Source organism: Biomphalaria glabrata, chromosome 12, assembly GCF_947242115.1.
Source record: "Biomphalaria glabrata chromosome 12, xgBioGlab47.1, whole genome shotgun sequence".
NCBI classification, from domain to species: domain Eukaryota; kingdom Metazoa; phylum Mollusca; class Gastropoda; family Planorbidae; genus Biomphalaria; species Biomphalaria glabrata.
The window spans coordinates 20,572,205-20,596,074 of NC_074722.1; the positions used below are offsets into that span (position 1 = coordinate 20,572,205).

General features: G+C 35.1%; 1 protein-coding gene across 6 annotated transcripts in view; it reads right to left on the reverse strand.

The window, feature by feature from the left end:
* LOC106055954 (dynein axonemal heavy chain 8-like) overlaps window positions 1-23,870 on the reverse strand; it is a 287,161-nt gene that overhangs the window by 179,706 nt on the left and 83,585 nt on the right. For all 6 annotated transcript variants that reach the window (XR_008773876.1, XM_056005343.1, XM_056005342.1 and 3 more), the window contains 9 exons: window positions 18,674-18,767; window positions 18,431-18,550; window positions 17,611-17,749; window positions 17,310-17,497; window positions 17,114-17,194; window positions 13,719-13,835; window positions 11,113-11,232; window positions 5,714-5,873; window positions 2,241-2,463 (listed from right to left, as the gene is read on the reverse strand). Coding sequence is in view for 5 of the 6 variants with exons in the window: in XM_056005343.1 (XP_055861318.1) it covers window positions 2,241-2,463; window positions 5,714-5,873; window positions 11,113-11,232; window positions 13,719-13,835; window positions 17,114-17,194; window positions 17,310-17,497; window positions 17,611-17,749; window positions 18,431-18,550; window positions 18,674-18,767 (1,242 nt within the window). In the remaining variant the exon portion in view is untranslated. The remainder of the gene's footprint in view (window positions 1-2,240; window positions 2,464-5,713; window positions 5,874-11,112; window positions 11,233-13,718; window positions 13,836-17,113; window positions 17,195-17,309; window positions 17,498-17,610; window positions 17,750-18,430; window positions 18,551-18,673; window positions 18,768-23,870) is intronic.

Consider the following 23,870-nt stretch of genomic DNA (forward strand, 5'->3'; position numbering starts at 1 on the left):
GTCAATGTGTAAACTACACTAAAAATATAGGTTATGTCAATGTGTAAACTACACTAAAATATAGGTTATGTCAATGTGTGAACTAAACAGAGTGTATAGGTTGTGTCAATGTGTAAACTACACTAAAAATATAGGTTGTGTCAATGTGTAAACTACACTAAAAATATAGGTTGTGTCAATGTGTAAACTACACTAAAAATATAGGTTGTGTCAATGTGTAAACTACACTAAAAATATAGGTTGTGTCAATGTGTAAACTACACTAAAATAAAGGTTGTGTCAATGTGTAAACTACACTAAAAATATAGGTTGTGTCAATGTGTAAACTACACTAAAAATATAGGTTGTGTCAATGTGTGAACTAAACAGAGTATAAAGGTTGTGTCAATGTGTAAACTACACTAAAAATATAGGTTATGTCAATGTGTGAACTAAACAGAGTGTATAGGTTGTGTCAATGTGTGAACTAAACAAAGTATATAGGTTGTGTCAATGTGTAAACTACACTAAAAATATAGGTTGTGTCAATGTGTAAACTACACTAAAAATATAGGTTGTGTCAATGTGTGAACTAAATAGAGTATAAAGGTTGTGTCAATGTGTAAACTACACTAAAAATATAGGTTGTGTCAATGTGTGAACTAAACAGAGTGTATAGGTTGTGTCAATGTGTAAACTACACTAAAAATATAGGTTGTGTCAATGTGTAAACTACACTAAAAATATAGGTTGTGTCAATGTGTGAACTAAACAGAGTGTATAGGTTGTGTCAATGTGTAAACTACACTAAAAATATAGGTTGTGTCAATGTGTAAACTACACTAAAAATATAGGTTGTGTCAATGTGTAAACTACACTAAAAATATAGGTTGTGTCAATGTGTAAACTACACTAAAAATATAGGTTGTGTCAATGTGTAAACTACACTAAAATAAAGGTTGTGTCAATGTGTAAACTACACTAAAAATATAGGTTGTGTCAATGTGTAAACTACACTAAAAATATAGGTTGTGTCAATGTGTGAACTAAACAGAGTATAAAGGTTGTGTCAATGTGTAAACTACACTAAAAATATAGGTTATGTCAATGTGTGAACTAAACAGAGTGTATAGGTTGTGTCAATGTGTGAACTAAACAAAGTATATAGGTTGTGTCAATGTGTAAACTACACTAAAAATATAGGTTGTGTCAATGTGTAAACTACACTAAAAATATAGGTTGTGTCAATGTGTGAACTAAATAGAGTATAAAGGTTGTGTCAATGTGTAAACTACACTAAAAATATAGGTTGTGTCAATGTGTGAACTAAACAGAGTGTATAGGTTGTGTCAATGTGTAAACTACACTAAAAATATAGGTTGTGTCAATGTGTAAACTACACTAAAAATATAGGTTGTGTCAATGTGTAAACTACACTAAAAATATAGGTTGTGTCAATGAGTGAACTAAACAGAGTATAAAGGTTGTGTCAATGTGTAAACTACACTAAAAATATAGGTTGTGTTAATGTGTGAGCTAAACAGAGTGATTAGGTTGTGCCAATGTGTAAACTACACTAAAAATATAGGTTGTGTCAATGTGTGAACTAAACAAAGTATATAGGTTGTGTCAATGTGTAAACTAAACAAAGTATAAAGATTTGTGTCAATGTGTGAACTAAACAGAGTATATAGGTTGTGTCAATGTGTGAACTAAACAAAGTATATAGGTTGTGTCAATGTGTAAACTACACTAAAAATATAGGTTGTGTTAATGTGTGAGCTAAACAGAGTGATTAGGTTGTGCCAATGTGTAAACTACACTAAAAATATAGGTTGTGTCAATGTGTGAACTAAACAAAGTATATAGGTTGTGTCAATGTGTAAACTAAACAAAGTATAAAGATTTGTGTCAATGTGTGAACTAAACAGAGTATATAGGTTGTGTCAATGTGTGAACTAAACAAAGTATATAGGTTGTGTCAATGTGTGAACTAAACAAAGTATATAGGTTGTGTCAATGTGTAAACTACACTAAAATATAGGTTGTGTCAATGTGTGAACTAAACAGAGTATATAGGTTGTGTCAATGTGTGAACTAAACAAAGTATATAGGTTGTGTCAATGTGTGAACTAAACAAAGTATATAGATTGTGTTAATATGTGAACTACACTAAAAAAATAAAGGTTGTATCTATGTCAAGACATCCTAAGATGTTAAAGATTTGGCCACAGAAAGTGTGCTGCTTATAGTTTCTTTACCCAGCTAAAAATCTCTTTCGCAAAGCCGCTAAAGACGTTCGGACACATTTCACTAGAGCATCAATCATGCGAGTTTTAAACTCTTCAAACAGATTCAGACAACAATGTTTGTAGTTGTCTCTAGACATTAAATCTTCTGGTAGAGGTCCACGATCTTGATCTCCATTGAGAGACAGTGTAGCTATAGCGGACATTGTGTGCGTTGTTAACATGCATTTTGTCACTGCAATGAGAACAACGTTGAGCGTTACAACAGCAGACCAATTCAACAAACAGGAGAGAACAGTAGTGGAATGTCTTATGTCCAAAAGTACTTCTATACTGTCAAATACAGAGAACAGTAGTAGATTGTCTTATGTCCAAAAGTACTTCTATACTGTCAAATACAGAGAACAGTAGTGGAATGTCTTATGTCCAAAAGTACTTCTATACTGTCAAATACAGAGAACAGTAGTAGATTGTCTTATGTCCAAAAGTACTTCTATACTGTCAAATACAGAGAACAGTAGTGATTGTCTTATGTTCAAAAGTACTTATATACTGTCTAGTACAGAGAACAGTAGTGGAATATCTTATGTTCAAAAGTACTTCTATACTGTCAAATACAGAGAACAGTAGTGGAATGTCTTATGTCCAAAAGTACTTCTATACTGTCAAATACAGAGAACAGTAGTAGATTGTCTTATGTCCAAAAGTACTTCTATACTGTCAAATACAGAGAACAGTAGTGATTGTCTTATGTTCAAAAGTACTTATATACTGTCTAGTACAGAGAACAGTAGTGGAATATCTTATGTTCAAAAGTACTTCTATACTGTCAAATACAGAGAACAGTAGTGGAATGTCTTATGTTCAAAAGTACTTCTATACTGTCAAATACAGAGAACAGTAGTGGAATATCTTATGTTCAAAAGTACTTATATACTGTCTAGTACAGAGAACAGTAGTGGAATATCTTATGTTCAAAAGTACTTCTATACTGTCAAATACAGAGAACAGTAGTGGAATATCTTATGTTCAAAAGTACTTCTATACTGTCAAATACAGAGAACAGTAGTGGAATATCTTATGTTCAAAAGTACTTCTATACTGTCAAATACAGAGAACAGTAGTGATTGTCTTATGTCCAAAAGTACTTCTATACTGTCAAATACAGAGAACAGTAGTGATTGTCTTATGTCCAAAAGTACTTCTATACTGTCAAATACAGAGAACAGTAGTAGATTGTCTTATGTCCAAAAGTACTTCTATACTGTCAAATACAGAGAACAGTAGTGGAATGTCTTATGTCCAAAAGTACTTCTATACTGTCAAATACAGAGAACAGTAGTAGATTGTCTTATGTCCAAAAGTACTTCTATACTGTCAAATACAGAGAACAGTAGTGATTGTCTTATGTTCAAAAGTACTTATATACTGTCTAGTACAGAGAACAGTAGTGGAATATCTTATGTTCAAAAGTACTTCTATACTGTCAAATACAGAGAACAGTAGTGGAATGTCTTATGTCCAAAAGTACTTCTATACTGTCAAATACAGAGAACAGTAGTAGATTGTCTTATGTCCAAAAGTACTTCTATACTGTCAAATACAGAGAACAGTAGTGATTGTCTTATGTTCAAAAGTACTTATATACTGTCTAGTACAGAGAACAGTAGTGGAATATCTTATGTTCAAAAGTACTTCTATACTGTCAAATACAGAGAACAGTAGTGGAATGTCTTATGTCCAAAAGTACTTCTATACTGTCAAATACAGAGAACAGTAGTAGATTGTCTTATGTCCAAAAGTACTTCTATACTGTCAAATACAGAGAACAGTAGTGATTGTCTTATGTTCAAAAGTACTTATATACTGTCTAGTACAGAGAACAGTAGTGGAATATCTTATGTTCAAAAGTACTTCTATACTGTCAAATACAGAGAACAGTAGTGGAATGTCTTATGTTCAAAAGTACTTCTATACTGTCAAATACAGAGAACAGTAGTGGAATGTCTTATGTTCAAAAGTACTTCTATACTGTCAAATACAGAGAACAGTAGTGGAATGTCTTATGTTCAAAAGTACTTCTATACTGTCAAATACAGAGAACAGTAGTGGAATATCTTATGTTCAAAAGTACTTATATACTGTCTAGTACAGAGAACAGTAGTGGAATATCTTATGTTCAAAAGTACTTCTATACTGTCAAATACAGAGAACAGTAGTGGAATATCTTATGTTCAAAAGTACTTCTATACTGTCAAATACAGAGAACAGTAGTGGAATATCTTATGTTCAAAAGTACTTCTATACTGTCAAATACAGAGAACAGTAGTGATTGTCTTATGTCCAAAAGTACTTCTATACTGTCAAATACAGAGAACAGTAGTAGATTGTCTTATGTCCAAAAGTACTTCTATACTGTCAAATACAGAGAACAGTAGTGATTGTCTTATGTTCAAAAGTACTTATATACTGTCTAGTACAGAGAACAGTAGTGGAATATCTTATGTTCAAAAGTACTTCTACACTGTCAAATACAGAGAACAGTAGTGGAATGTCTTATGTTCAAAAGTACTTATATACTGTCTAGTACAGACATACACACTTGTAACTATGAGAAACACTAATCAACTTTTTATAACAAACAAAAAACTTGCATATATACATATACAAAACTCATATATAAATACAATTATACACCCATATGACATTGCTAGGCTTGCAAACATATGCCAATAAATACACATATACATTAGAGGTGCGCCGAACAGTACTTTGTGATAGTAAAATTTGGTATTCAGCCGGAGCCAGAACCGGATGACTTAAACAGGTCATTTTACTGAAGGTTTTGCAAATCTTCTAAATAACATACCAATATTCATATTGACTTTTTCTTATTTACCTTCTTGTTTTAAACTATTACTAATTGATAATTTTTTGATATCGTTTAATAGAAAGGTCGCCCTGCTTTTATTTTGCTTCCCTTAATCAAAAGGCTAGTTACGCGCAGTATTAATCAACGCATACACTTCTTTGAATCCCCCGCTGCATCTTTGCTTTTAATAATACACCCACACTACACACATTTTGTATTTGTGAATTATAGAAGTACTGATACACATTGTATTGAAGCTTCGCTCTTATCGTGGAACAGTTGGAAAGAAACTATTCGGAGCTTAGTCCACTCTTGACACATTTAAAACAAAACAATTGTCAGTCCTACAACAGATAGAACTCAACCTAGAGACTAGAATAATTATCTCCACCAAACTGTGGGAGATGAGTGGACAGAAAAATATAGAGGTGCAGATCCTAGAGAGGAAGTTTAGATGGATTGGTCTAGACAGCTAGACAGGCCTTATCAGTCAAACAGTCATCAAAGACTTAAAGTTATATATGGTACCTAAATGTGTATACACATCAATACATAGTTTGACTCATGCTGATGCATACATAGATGCATACATCTACTCAATGATACTACTAACATTCTGCATCTCCAATTTTTTGTTCTTCATTGTAAATACGCTCCAAGCTTTTATATTCCACCACTGCGTTGTTGACGAAAGTTCTTAACAGTTCATATACGGTATCACAGATCATTAAATTGAGGGTATTCAGTTCATCTCCCAGGTTCTGTGTGTTTTCCTAGATAATCATACAAATAAAAGGCCAAAATGAAAACACATGATGCCTAAGTCTAATGATACATCCATAAGACAGCTAGACACTACTAGTTTGTTTTCAATCGAGGCTATGAAATCAACTCATCAAATAACGTTTCTCCATTTGCTATGTTAATAAATTTTGATTTATTTTGCCAAAATTAAGTTTTTCTGCCTCGATAGTCAACAAGTACATCGGACTGATAAGTTAACTAAAAGTTGTTGTTTTTTTGTATTGATTGTTTGACTTTGTCTTTTGTAGCTACTCGTGGCCCAAACATCCTTTGTTTTTACTTTGGTCCAGCAGGGTTTCATTATGTATGTTTCCTTATGTATGTTCATTGCATTTTCTAAGGTAGATACGGTAGTTGGAAGTACTTGAAACAATTAATGCCTATTTGTCAAATTAGAGTGAAGTGCCCGTTAACTTAGTGTCCCTTGATAAAAAAAAGCTTTATTTTTCACTTTGCCTGTAACGTATATGATAAATAAAACCCACAATTAAACCTAGCTACATTCATTGAAAAATCAAATATAATTAGGACCAAGAAGAGCCACAAACCACCAGGAGAGAACCCAAATCGCAGCAGAATTAATAAAATATCAGGTACACGACTAATATCAAGAAAGAAGAAATAATTCCAACAGAAGGGGAATTAGCACTCATAACTCCAATACATTCAAATAGATCCAAACTAGTAAAGTTTCCCTTTCAGACCTTGTGATCTATGGGGCAGATGATGTTAAGGCCAACAGTTAGTGAGCAGGGTGTCATGTGATCAGCACAACGACCAACCGCCTTTACTTTCCCCAACTAAAGTCAGGTACCCATTAGAGTTGGGTGGACTCAGGGGTGCCCTAAAAATCCCGAAATTCAAAATTCCAGCCTTCACCTAGATTCGAACCCAAGACCTCAGGTTCGGAAGCCGAGCGCTTAACCACTCAGCCACCGCGCCCACCCCAGATCCAAACTATAGTGCTTTAATTATTTAGGACTTTCTCAGCTTACCAGTTTACCAACTTTATATGGGTTATAAAATAGCTCATAAAAGTATCAGTACGACATTTTACAGGATTTTGTAATATCGAACAAACTGACAAGATTTAAACATAGTACATAACTCAGGGAGAACACTCAAAAGGACAAGAAGAGAATGCTCACTTACATGCATAGTTTTTAAATTGGCACTAGAGAGTGTTGTAAGAAGTGTACACATAAACACATCGACTAATAGGGGCAATTTACAGCAAACCTCAACAATTCCGTGCTTATGACGATGACATTGCCTTTTTGGATAAAGACACCTCTGACAATGCTAGGAGCTTTCACACAAATGGAAGAATCCTCTCGAGCAGCAGGACTTGAAGTCAATGACAATAAATCCAAAAAATGAGAATGACAAGAGACAGAGAAACAAAATAGATTCAAATAACTGACCACAAAATATTGAAATGTTTAAGTACTAAGGAAAAACAAAAGATTCTAAAAATAACCTGTTTACAGAAAAAAAAGAAGTAATAGCAGAAGGCAGTAGCCAGCACATACTTAAAAGCAAAACAATATCAAGGAAAACAAAGAAAACTAAACACAAAGCCAGTATAAGACCAGTAGCCATGTATGTAAGTGAGACCTCAAAACTGACATAAAACAAACGAAAATCTGCTAAATAATTGGGAAAAGAAAATTCTTTGAAAAATGTATGGTGCTATATACCAAATGAAACCGGATAAAAGACACGCACTAGCCAGGATATAAACCAATCCTAGGAAGACACCTCTATAGTGACGGAAATGAACAAAAACTTCGTTGGTCAGGTCACATTCTGTCAGATAACAGAGGAGCAAAAATAGTATAACTGCAGAAAAACAAAAGGCAAGCGCCCAAAGGCAGACCACGGATTCGATCGATTGACAATGTAGAGGCAGACCACGGATTCGATCGATTGACAATGTAGAGGCAGACCACGGATTCGATCGATTGACAAAAAGTTCAAAAAACCAAAAAGCTTAAGAGATTGGAATGGAACGATGTGTTGAAGTAGGCCAGAGTCCTCCATGGGGTGTAGCGCCACTAAAATTGAAGGAATGGAACGATGTGTTGAAGTAGGCCAGAGTCCTCCATGGGGTGTAGCGCCACTAAAATTGAAGGAATGGAACGATGTGTTGAAGTAGGCCAGAGTCCTCCATGGGGTGTAGCGCCACTAAAATTGAAGGAATGGAACGATGTGTTGAAGTAGGCCAGAGTCCTCCATGGGGTGTAGCGCCACTAAAATTGAAGGAATGGAACGATGTGTTGAAGTAGGCCAGAGTCCTCCATTGGGTGTAGCGCCACTAAAATTGAAGGAATGGAACGATGTGTTGAAGTAGGCCAGAGTCCTCCATGGGGTGTAGCGCCACTAAAATTGAAGGAATGGAACGATGTGTTGAAGTAGGCCAGAGTCCTCCATGGGGTGTAGCGCCACTAGGATTGAAGGAATGGAACGATGTGTTGAAGTAGGCCAGAGTCCTCCATGGGGTGTAGCGCCACTAGGATTGAAGGAATGGAACGATGTGTTGAAGTAGGCCAGAGTCCTCCATGGGGTGTAGCGCCACTAGGATTGAAGGAATGGATTGCGACAAATAGGAACGGACGTTGATTAAATGATCTCTAATCATCCGTCTTAATGAATACTTTTATTTCCACAGTAAGTAATATCAGGTTCAAGTTTCTGTTTGATGAACTACTGACAATAAACCAAATACTTTTATTATTTTTTTTTTAAATGGACAGATTTAGTATGTACATAATTTACACATTTTTAAAACCAGATTTAATTGTTTAGAGCAGTGGTTCCCAAACTTTTTTGTCTGGTGGACCCCTTGCCATGTTTTATGGTTTTCGGTAGACCCCTGCTTAATTTATATTGCATTTTTGCAAATTCATCAACTCCATCATTTAAACAAATTCCAAATGTAGTGAATCGAAGAGTGAGGAGGTAATTAAAAGCTACATATTCATTATAGAGGTATATCCTTTTTTATGATAAAATATTTAGATTTAAACCAATTAAAATAGCAATATGTATTACTAGAATCATTAAACAAACTGAAAATTTTATTATACTTTTTTGTTGTTACTGTTTTATCATTCATTGCTCTGGATATTATGTTTCAATAGGAATTTTTTTGTTCTGTGAAAGCTTGAACTTGGCTTGACTACATATTAATGGGGCTTGAGGTTCGACACCCCACTCGAGCAGAGTTGTTTTTACTGAAGTACCCCCTCTCCCCCAATGGTCCATGAAAGTAGCGGTATATTAAAGCTAAAATTTAAAAAAAATTAATTTGGCTTGAGTAATATTGCAAAAGTTTTCGCATTGAGTAGTTTCTCATGTATTTATTGATCTTTCATGTCAGGCTCAAATTTTGGGTTCGCGGAACTGTTTTCATTTATAGGAGAAGGGGCAAAGGCGAGTAACTGGTGCCTAAACTAGTAAGCTTTGGGCAAGAGGAACTCATTTAGCTTTGGCTTGCGACCCACCTTACAGAAGGTAAACTGAATTCAAACCTCTGCTGCTTTGCAGCTATACTCAAACATGATAAATAAGGAGCCGGCGACCTTTAGGCAGTATGCAGCACACAGTGCTACACCATGTCAGAGCTTGTGACGCCGCTGATCCTAATTTGTGTATGTTGTTTGCAAAGAATTCCATAAAAAGCTTTAGCTGTTATAACTTATACCACCGATGTGTCCTTGAATTGTATTGTTGCTTTAAGCAATTCGTTCATAATATCAGATGCAGGTTTGTGTAAAACAGATTTAAAACTACTTCAACAGCTAGTAAAATAAATTAACTTCACAAAACCTCTTCACTCTATGATGTTGAAGAGAGAGTTTGTGTTAGTTCAAAAGTTGTTTAAATATTTATCTTTTCGTCAGGGCGGTGTCATCTCAAATGATCCTCCAGCATAATTAGTTTCATATCATCATAAAAAGGCACTTAGGCAACCGCTTGTTTGACAAAGAAGGAATGAATCCAGATTTTAAATAATCAACGCGGTAAAATGTCTTTTTGTTAAACATCAGCTTCATGTAGACAAAATTAAGCCATTAAAATAAGTATTAAAATCAAATACAACAATAATTTATTTAGAATAGCAGAATAAATATTGAAAGGTTTAACTAAGGTAAAATGATAAATCATATATTTGTGTATGAAATAATTACATTTAATGTGGATGTGAAAATTTAATTCACGACCTACTTAAGTGAAATCTATTATCATAGAATCCCGTGGACATCTCATAGACCCCCAATTTATTTTTTCACTTTCGTAGACCCCTTGGAAGTCTTCGTAGACCCCTGGGGGTCTATATAGACCACTTTGGGAATCACTGGTTTAGAGTGTGACTTACTCCTCCATGACGACAAAACCAGTTGGCATTAAGAGTGTTGAACAAAGGGAAAGGCTTCTTTCTACCAGAAGTCATAGTTGAAAGATTGGTCACTCACTGAACCATTTGTCCGCAGGTCTACCGTCAATTACTTTATAATTTAATTACAACCAGTAGAGCTAAATTCACAATAAATCCTATCTTCTTACAAATCAGCTTATTGAATATTAACAATATATTCATAGCATCTCATAGTCGTACTGAAATCCTGCGCTGCTCGCCAAACAGATGATCTGTGGGAAGACCCTATGGAAGCTGCCTATTGAGTTTTGTGTGAAAACACAAACTCTCTTTGTAGTCTTTTGATGTTTTTTATCGTCCTTCACATTTATTAAAGCAATTTTGAACACTATCTTCACATCATTCTCCCAGTGTGCTATGGTCCAGTCTCCATTAGGGATCTGATAGGGGGTGGGGTCCAGTCTCCATTAGGGATCTGCTAGGGGGTGGGTTCCAGTCTCCATTAGGGATCTGCTAGGGGGTGGGTTCCAGTCTCCTTTAGGGATCTGCTAGGGGGTGGAGTCCAGTCTCCTTTAGGGATCTGCTAGGGGTGGGGTCCAGTCTCCTTTAGGGATCTGCTAGGGGGTGGAGTCCAGTCTCCTTTAGGGATCTGCTAGGGGTGGGGTCCAGTCTCCTTTAGGGATCTGCTAAGGAGTAATGATGGTATTGAGGGGAAGGTTTCCGATCTGCCGTTAAGCGGGATTTGAACTTGATAGGTAGCCAGCCACACATCCCACACCTTGGTTTTATTACGCTTCATTGAACTTGTACTAATCTTGTGTAAGTACCTGTGTATTAATAAGAAACTCCTCAACACTCCAGGGTGAGACTGTAGGCAGTGAACAAAGTAAAGTATCTGCAATCTGAACTAATTTTGCATCAATGCGTGTGTATTTAATGTCACACACCTGAAATAGTCAATAACATTCAGTAACTAGATCTTAACGATAATAATATCTACATAATCAGACATTGGAAGCTTGCATTGTTTCATCTTGAAATGCGTCTACCACTCTATGTGCACTTTTTACACAAACATGTTTTCAAGCCACAAGTAAATTTAGTTCAGGCAGATGAACCACAACAGCAAAATGGAGAGAGGACTATGACACGGGGGCCTAAGAAGCTGTTCATCTAGAGGCCTAAGAATTTACCTTAAGAGGAAACTATGGGAGCATCCATTATCTAAGACAAATAGAGCATTAACTATATTTATCATCTTCTTTTTTGAAGTAACGTCTGCATTTTATAGCATAAAAAGATATGAATCTACTAGCATTAAATTGATTTGTTCCCGGGCTATACATTTTAAATTGGCCTTGGAACCCTGCCATTTTTTCCTTACCTACATCAATATAATGGACACAGTTTTATTTATTGCACACACCATGGGCGTAGGGAGAATTTTTTTTTTGGGGTGGGTATTCTCCCTCTCCGCCATCTATCTATCTATCTATCTATCTATCTATCTATCTATCTATCTATCTATCTATCTATCTATCTATCTATCTATCTATCTATCTATTTATATATATATATATATATATATGGCTTTTTCTGTCTCGTAAGATGAGTCACTGGCTTTCGTTACGCAGAATCTGGAGTGACTGATTAAGCCAATTCTGGAGTTTGCCACAGTTCGTGCATGTATATGCATCTGTCCTAAGGCTAGCTGACAGAGCAGCTATCTTTTTCTTTCTCGTGGCAGACGCAGCTTCGTTTCTTTTGTATTCGGCGAAGTTCGTACCAGCACGTACAGTCTGTCTCCATGATGTCCGGTTTTGGACTATTTCTTCCCAAATACTTTGGTCGATGCCCGTGGCTCTCATGTCTCGCTTGCATCTACATCTCTTGCATCTACATCTCTGTAGGTTAGTCTTAGGCGGCCCTTGGGTCTGACTCCCTCTGCAAGCTCAGCGTATAGGATGTCTTTAGGGATTCTTCCATCTGGCATGCGAGTGACATGACCGAGCCAGCGTAGTCTTCTCTGTTAAAGGAGAGCATAGATGCTGTGTATGTTGGCCCGTTTCAAAACTTCCTGGTTGGTGACACGATCCCTCCGGGAGATGCAAAGTATGCGTAGCAGGCAGCGTATGTGGAAGCTGTCTCAAGATTTGAAGCAAGAAGAGAGGCCGAAAGAGTGCCGAAACAACAAAAAGCTGAGAGAAGAAGCAGGCCTATAAGCAACTGACCTAACCCACCCATGCCACGTATGCGGCCGGCTTTTTAAAGCGAGGATTGGACTTTACAGACATCTTCGAGTCCATAGGAAATGATATATATATATTGTTGTAACCCTATTGGCGACACGATATAGTTAACTGTGTGTGATCAGCTGACTTATGTGACACAGGCCAGAAAGACAAATTAGTGTGCTATGTCGAAGAGCAAGGGGCAGTACTGTTGTGAACGTTGCACCTGAATATAACCCGTGTTATGGTCATCTGATCATAAGCCTACGTGGACCAGAGGGACAGAGAGTGCAGTTCAAGACAGGACAGCGAGGAGACCGGGACTGTTAGTCGGCCATGAAGTCGGTCCTGGCGGAGTCCTCAAGTGTTATGTGCGAGTCCAGGAAGAGATAGAGACAGTAGAGTTTAGTACGGTGATGTACAGTGTAGCATTTTTAGTTGTTAATGTGTTGCCAATTGTCTAGTATTGGCTGTTATCTATTTATTTGATCATTATTAAAGGACTAGATTATTTGGAGCTCTTATTGTCAAGTTCCTGATGTGTTGATGTGTTGTGTGTTTAGCAGTGTTTACAGAAGGCCTGATTAGGAGAGATCGTAACAATATATATATATATTTTTTGAATATTCAACTTAAAATTGCTTTAAAAATACGTAGTTCGTGATATTTGTAAAAAGGCTTTCAAATTAGACTGGGAAATACCGAAAATAAAATACAAAGGTTTAATAGACCTTGCCGTGTTTCGCGTATTGCGGCGGTCAAGTCAAAAAGCGTTCATAATGAGCGTCCAGGAGGTAAGGGAAATCAGTGTACGAATTTTTATAAAGATACGTACGATAGTTTAAGAGATCTCATGATAGCTCAGTGGTATTTTATATTATATATTTATATTATATTATATTTTTGTCTATTTATAAACTTTGAATCTCAACTCGCTGTATGTGCTTAATGGACACACAAATACTTTTGTTTTCTCCTCTCTCCAATTTTATTTTTGAACTTTGTCAGGCTATTTATAGTCTTATTGGAAATGAAACTGATGTCAATGCGATGACAATGTCTTGCTGGAAATGAAAATTGATGTCAACGTGACGACAATGCTGGAAATGAAATTGATAACGCGATGACAATATCTTGCTGGAAATGAAATTGATGTCTACACGCGATGACAAGGATGTACACAATGCACTAGGTGTACTTACTGTTTTGATCAAAAGACTAAACTCTTCAAAAGCCTTGTCTAACTCTTTGAAGTAATTGCTTGTTTCAAGGGATGTCCAAGTAATGGTTGTTAGAGCAGGAAAAATGAGGCTGTCAATCTGTTGAGAAAAGAATCAAAGAGCCAACATGTTACCAATCTTATCTTATAGAATACAGACGTTACTTCAAAAAGAAGATAATTACGTCCTACGCGTCATGCATTTAGTCATGCATATTAACCAATGACTTAAATTCTGCCAAGTCACTAGTTTTCCTGGCTAGCTCAGGCAACCCATTCCATGCTCTAATAGCACTAGGGAAGAAGGAGTGTTTGTACAAATTTGTCCTAGCATATGGGACGAGGAATGTGCCTTTATCTTTGTGTCTTTCAGAGTATTTTATTAAATTTTGTTTTTGTATTTGAAGATTATGGTTCAGTGTTTTATGTATGATTGCTACTTTACTTTTGAGCCTTCTGTCCTGAAGGCTTTCTAAATTTAGTGATTTTACTAAAGGTGTTACTCAAGTGTGAATATTCGTTTGTTATGAATCTCACTGCTCTATTTTGTGTCTGTTCCAGTTTCTTAATGTTTTCTTGAGTTGAGGGGTCCCAAACAGAGGATGCATATTCTATTGTTGGCCTAACCAAGGTTAAATAACATTTTAGTTTTATGTTCTTATTTGATTTATAGAAATTTCTTTTAATAAATCCTAATGCTTTGTTTGATTTTTTTGTAGTTTCATCAATATGTGGATTCCATGACAGTTTTTCATTTATTATAACACCTAGGTATTTTGCGTTTTTAGTCTGTGTTACTGGTTTGCCATGAATAAGATAAGTGGAATTAATTTGTTTTAGTTTTTTCTTAATCCAGAGAAGCAGCTATAGATCTGATCACTAGTAGTTATTACATAAAGACTGTCCAATAATGATACAAAGAAAACAAATTCTACGATCATTTTATTTTTAATGAAATTTGAAAAGTCTGTCTAATAGTATGGCATACTTAGAAGAAGCCAAAGAACAGTCAAGAGACTGTATATAGAACTGTTTTGGGGGGTTGATTAAAGAGATTAGTTATACTAGAAATCACTGGTCAAAAGTAGGGGGGGGGGCATTTAATGCAGTATTTTCCATCAATTCAACATAACAGAAAATAGAGTTGACAAGGTCAAAAATTTTGTGTGGGGGATCGCGACTCATTCAATTGGAAGAGAAAAACAAGGTTACAAAGACAGTTTGTGTGGAAACACAAACTCAAAATCGGCCCCTGAAGTGGTCCACCCAGGCAGGTAAAAAGGCAGGTTTCAAATTTTTCAGAAAGAATATCAGAATGAAATTCTATCAAAGGCATATGACAGAGAATGGAGAAGGAAGGTTGACAGATCTTGTGTGGTGCCCCATAAGGACCACCAGACCAAGGTATAAGTGAAAGTGGAGGTGAAGTTCGATGTGAATCTGGACTAACTGATGTCATATAATGATTATCTAATTCATCTAATTGTTTCTTTAAAGGGTTAATCTCTTATTAGGAAAAAAAATTCTTTATTTTCCATTAGTTAATATTCCATATGCACGATAACACTCAACGGTTCACGCGATAATATGAAAAACTACTTATTCATTGTTGATTTAAATTATGTTCCAATTGTGAAAAGAGGGACAATAGGGGTAGCTCCTTTTTTTTTCAATAAGAGTTAGTCCCCTTTAGTACTTGATTTAAGTCCCTGTTAACTGCTTACAATTGCCACTCTCTCTTGAGTCCTTGAGCTGACCAGTGTAGTTTGAACGAAGTCTCCATAATGTTTAATTAATACTTGTGTTGTTGTGCTCTAACTGTATTACTCAAGAGAGTGTGTCACTATGGGAAGACTGTTTCGATAATGAGCTAAGTAGACTTTATTTATTTGTTAGTAATAAGTTGGTTTATGTAAATAGTATAGTCTACTTAATCTCTTATCCTCCCCTATATATTTTTTTTTTGTTAAAAGACATCTTTTGTTTTGATACGAGACTGTAGTGTGTCTCTTGGATGATGTCATTTAATTGTCATGACATGTATTATATTATTGTAAACCATCGTTTTGGTTTTTGAGATGAGACACTATTGTGCCTCTGTGATGCTGGTTCTTTGATTATTTTGACCTGAACCTGTCCTACTATTTTGATTTGTTTCATTATTTCATTTTCTTTTGTTCGCCTTTATTTCCATTTATACATTCCATGATCTTTTCTTTTGTTTCTAAATAAACTCTTTTTTTTTTTGTTGCAACTGTGCAACTGAAATCTCAGTATTATTACTTGTCTGTCTCAGTAATTTTGTATATCTAGAGGCTATAGTTAATTGCCTAGATAATATAATTTGGGACCACAAAGTACCACTGGACTAACTTGCCAGTACAGCAGAGGTCACTGGTCTTATGACCTATCCTAATACTAGATCACAATACTAAATAGATTTTTTTCTCTTTAAAAAAAAGACCACATTTGTTTTGTAAACGTAGTCGTTAGTATGAAAGAGCTTACTTAAACTTAGCAATACAATTGTAAACAAAATACATTTCTTGACTAAAAATTCTAAAACCGTTTACATAAATGTGTTAAAATATGGTAAATAGTCATCTTCCTTAATAAATAGTCTCCCTTGTTATTTACTATTAATAGTGAATAGTTGTAAAAATGATGTATTATTTTATGGAAAAACTGATAGCATAATTGATTTTAAAGATTAAATTTTCGCTTTTAGAAAAAAAAGTAACCGTTGCATCAGAACTTTGAAAGGTCTAAAATATCATGATGTGGGATTTTCAATATCTTTTCTAGTTTACGAGATCTAAACCGGACGGACGAACGGACAGACAGACCACACAAAACTAATAGCTTTCTATTCCCCTTTCGGGGGCCGCTAAAAAGGTGGTGAGTCGAGAAAGAAACATTCTATAGCCTGGGGGCAAATCAACGTGCGGAGTTGTTAGTAGTAGGGACCTCACGGTTTAATCAACAAAGCAAAGTTCGAGTGTCAGGGACCTCACGGTTTAATCAACAAAGCAAAGTTCGAGTGTCAGGGACCTCACGGTTTAATCAACAAAGTTCGAGTGTCAGGGACCTCACGGTTTAATCAACAAAGCAAAGTTCGAGTGTCAGGGACCTCACGGTTTAATCAACAAAGCAAAGTTCGAGTGTCAGGGACCTCACAGTTTAATCAACAAAGCAAAGTTCGAATGTCAGGGACCTCACAGTTTAATCAACAAAGTAAAGTTCGAGTGTCAGGGACCTCACAGTTTAATGTTCAAATCTTTTCTTTAAAAAAATTTTTTTTGGTCATAGTGTAATTTTCAGCAAGAGTATACTGTCATAATCAACGGGTTTAACCGAAAAAAAAAATTCAGAACTTACTTTAAATAAGGAGGGCTGCATTAGTGTCATAAACATATCAGGTATTGTTGATTTTAGAGAGGCATATTGAGTTAACATCATCTGTGTAGAAAAAAAAAAAGATTGTTTAAGCCTGGTTGCAAATTAAAAATTACAAAAATGTGTACATTTGTGTCTAATGAATCTCTCAAAGAACAGCTCTAGACTATCAACTGACCTGGACTTTACGATAAGTGCTAGTAATATTATGGCAAGAATGAATTAGCTGAATCATTTCTCTCGGGACTTGTAATCCCAGCTTCACCATATAATGAGCCTCTTTAATCACTTCATAGACGTAGGGATCAAAGTTAATGATTAAATCCCGTGTTTTTGGATCTCGTGCTAATATTGGTACTTGGAGACCTGAAAATATTAATTAATATTAAATTGATACTTCTGGCAGAATTCTAACAAAACTTTTTGGGGCAAAAAAGAAAACTATATATTTTCTATTCTTAAATGACTATTTAACTTACAGTTATAGGCAGCATCTACTGATCGAAACCAAGCAATATGAAATAGAACCTCACACTTTGCTAAAACAAAAGCAAATTTGTTGTAGCGATAAATTGCTCGTTTTCCTTCCAGAGTTTTCATAACCGATGGTCGATAATTCTATTTTGAAAAGTTTGAAATAGCATTAGTTTTTTCATGAAGTCCTATCATGGGCTATAGTCAACTATTTAGCAATGAAATAGGCCATCAATCCTGTCAGTGTATCATTATATTAATTCAATAAATCCAACAATTTCTAAGTCTAAATCTTTTCATCTGTACATCTACCTTCTACCTAGCTATCCCCTAGACAGTCTATTTGTACTTTTATAGCTTGAATTTCGAAGTATGCAAAAATGGTTATATATATTTACACATTTTAATTATGTAATGCAGACTTGTTAAAAGATACCTAAAATCTTATGCCTATTGTGTGTGCTCTAAATGTTAAGTATGACTAATAAAATCTTTTTTTTTTATCAAATTAAAATTGGTATTAGTATAACGACATATTTTAAAGATTACTGTTCAGGTTTATTTATCTCTATTTTATTTGTACATCTACACTTGACTGGTACCTAACTCAACCAACTCACATATTAATAAAATATTAATAATTATATTATGTCAATGTTTAAGCTTCAGTAATGATCCATTGCTTATAAATGCCAATATTTCTCTATTGTCAATGTTTAGGTTTAGAGAGAAAGTAGTTTGACTAGTAATACAATATTTCTATTTTCACAATTGTGTACACCAATTAATTATTCCAAACCCTTCAAATCAATGCAACATGTAAACCTGTAATGTAAAAATTGGCTGGCCTATGTTATGAAACATTAGACGCAACCAGTAAATTCGTCCAGATATTGGAGGCAGATTCCATTGAATTGGTGGCTCTTCTTTGTCTCGTTCGTAAATCTGAAATGACAAGATTTTTACAGGATAGATTCTGATCAAATATTTCAATAGCAACATTCTCAAATACTGATACAAATGATGGAATCTAAGTAGGCCCTACACAGAATAGAATTGATTACTCACGTGTTGTAAATTATCCAGTTCGTAATTGTACAAGGTTAATATGTCCATGTAACCTTTTTCAATGTCCAAGAAATCAAGATTCAGACTATCAAATCTGTAATAAGATAGGGTCATTTTATACGAGAGAACTTCGATATTTTTGTTCTAATGGATGTAGAATATATATATATACAGAATCTAAAATTGTTATTTGGACATTTGTAATGTATAAAATATCATTGACTGAGCGAGTAAAACGAAGAGTGCAATATCAGTCATCAACTTGTCAATGGTTGCTAGTTGAATTTAAATCTAATATTCATTAGTTATTAACAGTAATTAATCACTCTATCAAAGGTTGGTCACCTTTAAAAAGCAAGATTTTTTTTTTTACTTTTTATGCCGCTTGTTGGTCTGTAACTCCTTGGCTTGGCGCATAAATTGCTATGTAAACATAAAAAATTGTCCGTCAAAACTGGGACATATTCCAAGTGTGGACAATGGTAAAAAATTACAGTTTCCAAGTCATTCTAGTGATGAAATGATGAGGGCTGGCACCTAGGGGCAGCAGATGACCTGTTACTAAGCCGCTTTCAAGTATATAGCAGAGGACATCTAGTGATTGGGGGAAGAAGAAATGGATTGAAACAATGGCCATGTGGGGAGGGGGAGATAAAAATGATACTAGAATTTACAGGACAGATGCGTGTTTGCGACGGGGTTTTAAAACTGACTTTCCGATTCAAAGTAACAGATACTAGATTTGACGGGCAATAAGGGGCGAGCGTTAAAATGTGAGCCCCGCCAAATACTATCAATCAGAGTCATTCAAATAGAGATAACGAACTGAAAAGCCAAAGAATAGTATATATATATATATATCTATATTATAAAGTAGAATGTGAGGTGTATGTATGTATGTATGTTACTTATAGACATCAAAACCGCTTGACCAATCTTGATAAAACTTGGCAGGAATGTTCCTTGGGTACTAACTTAGACCGTAGTGTATGTATTGTAGCCCTAAAACAAACTTAAGACCCTCAAAAAAAATAAAGTTGTCCGACTCTATTACAGCTATAGTATTTTATGGATCTAGGCCATGTCTACAATGTTGACATGAGAAAAGATCGAAAGGATTTAGATCTAGATCTAATTTTAAGAAATACACTTTGCGCAGATAGTTTTTTACTTTGACACATGAAAATACAAAAGAAGATCCATTGATTTCATTATATAATAAAATTAACCTTCAATTTTGAGTTTCAAAAGCATTTTTTACATAAATTAGTTCCTTATATCTGTGACTACAGATTTCCTGACGAACATTCTTTCATTAGACAATACCGTAATGAATCGCGTACTAAATATTAAATCATCTAATTGTTTACTTTATAATCCCATCCCTAGATCTAAAACTCGAATTCAACTCTAAGATGATAAAACTTCTCTTTGCACAGATAGTTTTATACTTTAACACATAAACATATTAATTAAAGTCCATTCATTTCATATTTTGATCAAATAAACATTCAAATTTGGTTTTCTAAAGCTACATTCACATACGAAGGCTGCAAAGCCGAGTTGAGATAGGCCTAGATCTATATTCATTTATGAATCGCGTACTAAAAATTATTTCGTTTAATTGTTCACTTTATAATCCCATTCATTTAACAAAGCTATCGTTCTTTTTGTTTTTAATAGATAAGACTTCGGGTAAACCCATTTTCGCAAAACTAATTTTATTTTCCTAGCGAAAGAGAAATAACGTGAAAAGATCATTAGCTACGTTTAACAAACATACATCTAAATCCAATCCACTATATTATTCAAAAGCATTTTTTACATAAATTAGTTCCTGATATCTGTGACTACAAATTTCCTGGCGAACATTCTTTCATTAGACATTACTATTACCAAATGGTTACACATTAACACATCTCTCTACTGAGTCTATTCCTAGGCCTAGGTCTAAAACTCTTATTGAACTCTAAGATGATAAAACTTCTTTTCGCAAAGATAGTTTTATGCTTTAACACATAAACATACTAATTATTGTCCATTCATTTGATATTTTAATCAAATTAACATTCAAATTTGTTTTTCTAAAGCATTTTTAATACATTCGTTCGCTGTTCGCTAAAGCTGCGTAGCCGTGTTGAGATAGGCCTATATTCAATCATGAAAAAAAGTTCCCGCATGCGCAGCACAGAATGAACTCTATAAAAGCCAATTTTTAACTCTTTATTAGTGTAGATTTAGATCTATGTCTACCTCAAGATCTACTTTATACTTTATACACATGAACATACAAAATTTAGTCTATTCATCTCAAATTTTAATCAAATATATGTAGGCCTACAAGCAAATGTTTTAATTTGGAAGGCTGCCTGGTCGTGCGGTTTGCGCGCTGGATTGTTGTTCGGATTTATCGTCTGTCAAAGTTTCAAACCCTGCCCGCTCCCATCCCCCGTCGTCCTGTGGGAGGTTTGGACTAGGAAGTAAACTATCTTCAATTCTGAAGGAACATCCGAAACATGTAAAACATTTTACAAAACATTTGAAAAAAAAAATGGATTTAAGCCTATTAGCTATTTTGATTTGATAGCTTCATTCACACATTCGCTTTACTTATTACATTATTATTTCGTTTAATTCCAAAACACTCTCAATGACTATATCGACAGTGATACGCAAATTAAGACCCGCGGGCCGCGGGTAACATATGGCTAGTATATATATATAAATGGCTCCTTCAGTCTCGGTAGACAATAGATGCGCCCAGATGAGTTGCTAGCTTTAGTTTCGTCTTGAGATGGGGCAAAATCTGGAGTGACTGATCAAGCCCATTGTGGGTTTGGGTTTTAAGTTTTTGGGACATCGGCACAATTTAGGCCATGTATATGCATCTGTCCTAGGCTAGCTGACAGGGCATCTCTCTTTTTCTTTCTCATGGCTGATATTAAAGTCTAATATCTATACTATAAAGCAGAAAGTAAGGCGTATGTATGTATGTATGTATGTTACGAATAGAAATCAAAACCGTTTGACCAATCTTGATAAAACTTTGCATAAATGTTCCTTGGGTACTAATTGGAACCGTAGTGTATGTATTGTAACCCTAAAACAAACATAAGACCCTCAAAAAAAAAAGTTTACCAACTCTATGAAATTATTGTTACGTATTTCTGAATCTTCTGGCTAGATGTATTAGTTGGCACACAAATAAAAACACTATAAAGAACTTGACGACTAAACTTTCAGTTTCATATAACTTTAATGACTATTAACTCTAACAATTCGTTACTGTAACATGTAGCGTAGAAGACTGTACAATATCTGTCAGTTTACAGTTAGCTATACTTCGTTGCATCTCATCTCTTCACTTCGTTGCAATTCATCTCTTCTCAACTTTCATCGAGCCGTATTCCACAGAACAGACCAACGACACACTTCCCAGTGTCGCTCCAGGTCTCCCAAAGCTGAACCACGTCGTACTCAAGTCTACCGAATCAGAGCCGCACACGTCTTACATCGACTGTATCGACTGTAACGTCTCAAGTCCACTGTAGTTCGCTGTATAGACTTTAACGACAGTAGTCCACTCCAGTTAACTCTACCCTAGTTAACTTGCATCATGTCGTACACATTTCACTTACACTAGAGCCGCACACGTCTTACATCGTCTGTATCGACTGTAACGGCTCACTCACGACTGACTTTTACATTAACTCTCTGGCTTATATAGAGTTCCTAATCGCTTGTTCATTGTTGCAAAAACACTGATAGTATCCTCTGGAACAACACGGGAGGAAACATCACATCCTGTCGTTGTTTATACATGTCGATTCCAGAGAACACCTGCTGCAGTGTCATCTCGCCGAGGTCACACGTAGTGAACTTTAACTGTCACTGTTCATTTGTAACACTGCCCCCTTCGTAGATCAGTTCGTCCTCTGGAACAACACGTGAGGGCACGTCACATCCTGTCTTTGTTTATACGCGTAGATTTAAGAGAACACTCGCTACTGTGTCATCTCGCTGGGGTCACACGTTGACCTCTACTTGTCACTGTTCATTTGTAACAGTATTATAATTTCATCGATCTAGGCCATGTTTACCATGTATAAATCGAAAGGATCTAGATCTTATTTTTAAAACTACACTTTGCACAGGGAGTTTTTTTACTTTGACAGATGAAAATACAAATTATAGTCTATTGATTTCATTATTTAATAAAAATTAACATTCAAAATGTGTGTTTCAAAAGCATTTTTACATAAATTAGTTCCTTATATCTGCTAATTTTGAATTCCAGACTTACATTCTTTCATTAGACAATACCCGAAATGTTACACATCTCTCTATTCCAAGTTCTAAAACTCTAATTCAACTCTAAGGTGATATAACTTCTCTTCGCAAAGAAAGTTTTATACTTTAACACATGATGATACTAATTATAGTCCATTCATTTCATATTTTAATCAAATTAACATTGAAATTTGATTTTCTAAAGCATTTTTCATACATTCGTTTGCTATAGCTGCGAAGCCGTGTTGACAATCATTTTAATAGTTCCAGTCCTGAGTCGCGTATATCTAATAAAACATGTCACGCATGCGCTGAGCGAAGTCTTCACGCACGCGCAGAGACGAACTCTATCCAAGCCATATTAAACTCTAGATTAGTCTAGATCTAGATCTATCTCTAACTCAAGATCTAGATCAAATTCAAAGATGATAGATCTACTTTAAACTTTAATACATACAAAAATTAAGTCTATTCATTTCAAATTTTAATCAAATATATGTAGGCCTACAAGCAAATGTTTTTATTTGACAAAATGGATTGAAGTCGATTAGCTATTTTGATAGCTCCATTCATATTATTTTTACATTCACGCATTCCGCATTCGCTTTACTTCTAAAATTATTATTTCGTTTAATTGTTTATAAAGCACTCACAGTGACTATATCGAAAGTGATATGCAAATTAAGACCCTCGGGCGGCGGGTAACATATGACTAGTATAATATAAAGCAGAAAGTAAGGCATATGTATGTAAGTGTGTATGTCCCTAATGTCGTGCGCATCTTGTTTGGTATTTTCTTTTGAGCACCATAAGGTTTTATTAGTTCTGTTCTTAAGGATGCGCTATATTGGTGTCATTGTTCTCTTGTTGTGCCTTGAGATGAGTCTCTTGGTGTGTCTCTTGGTGT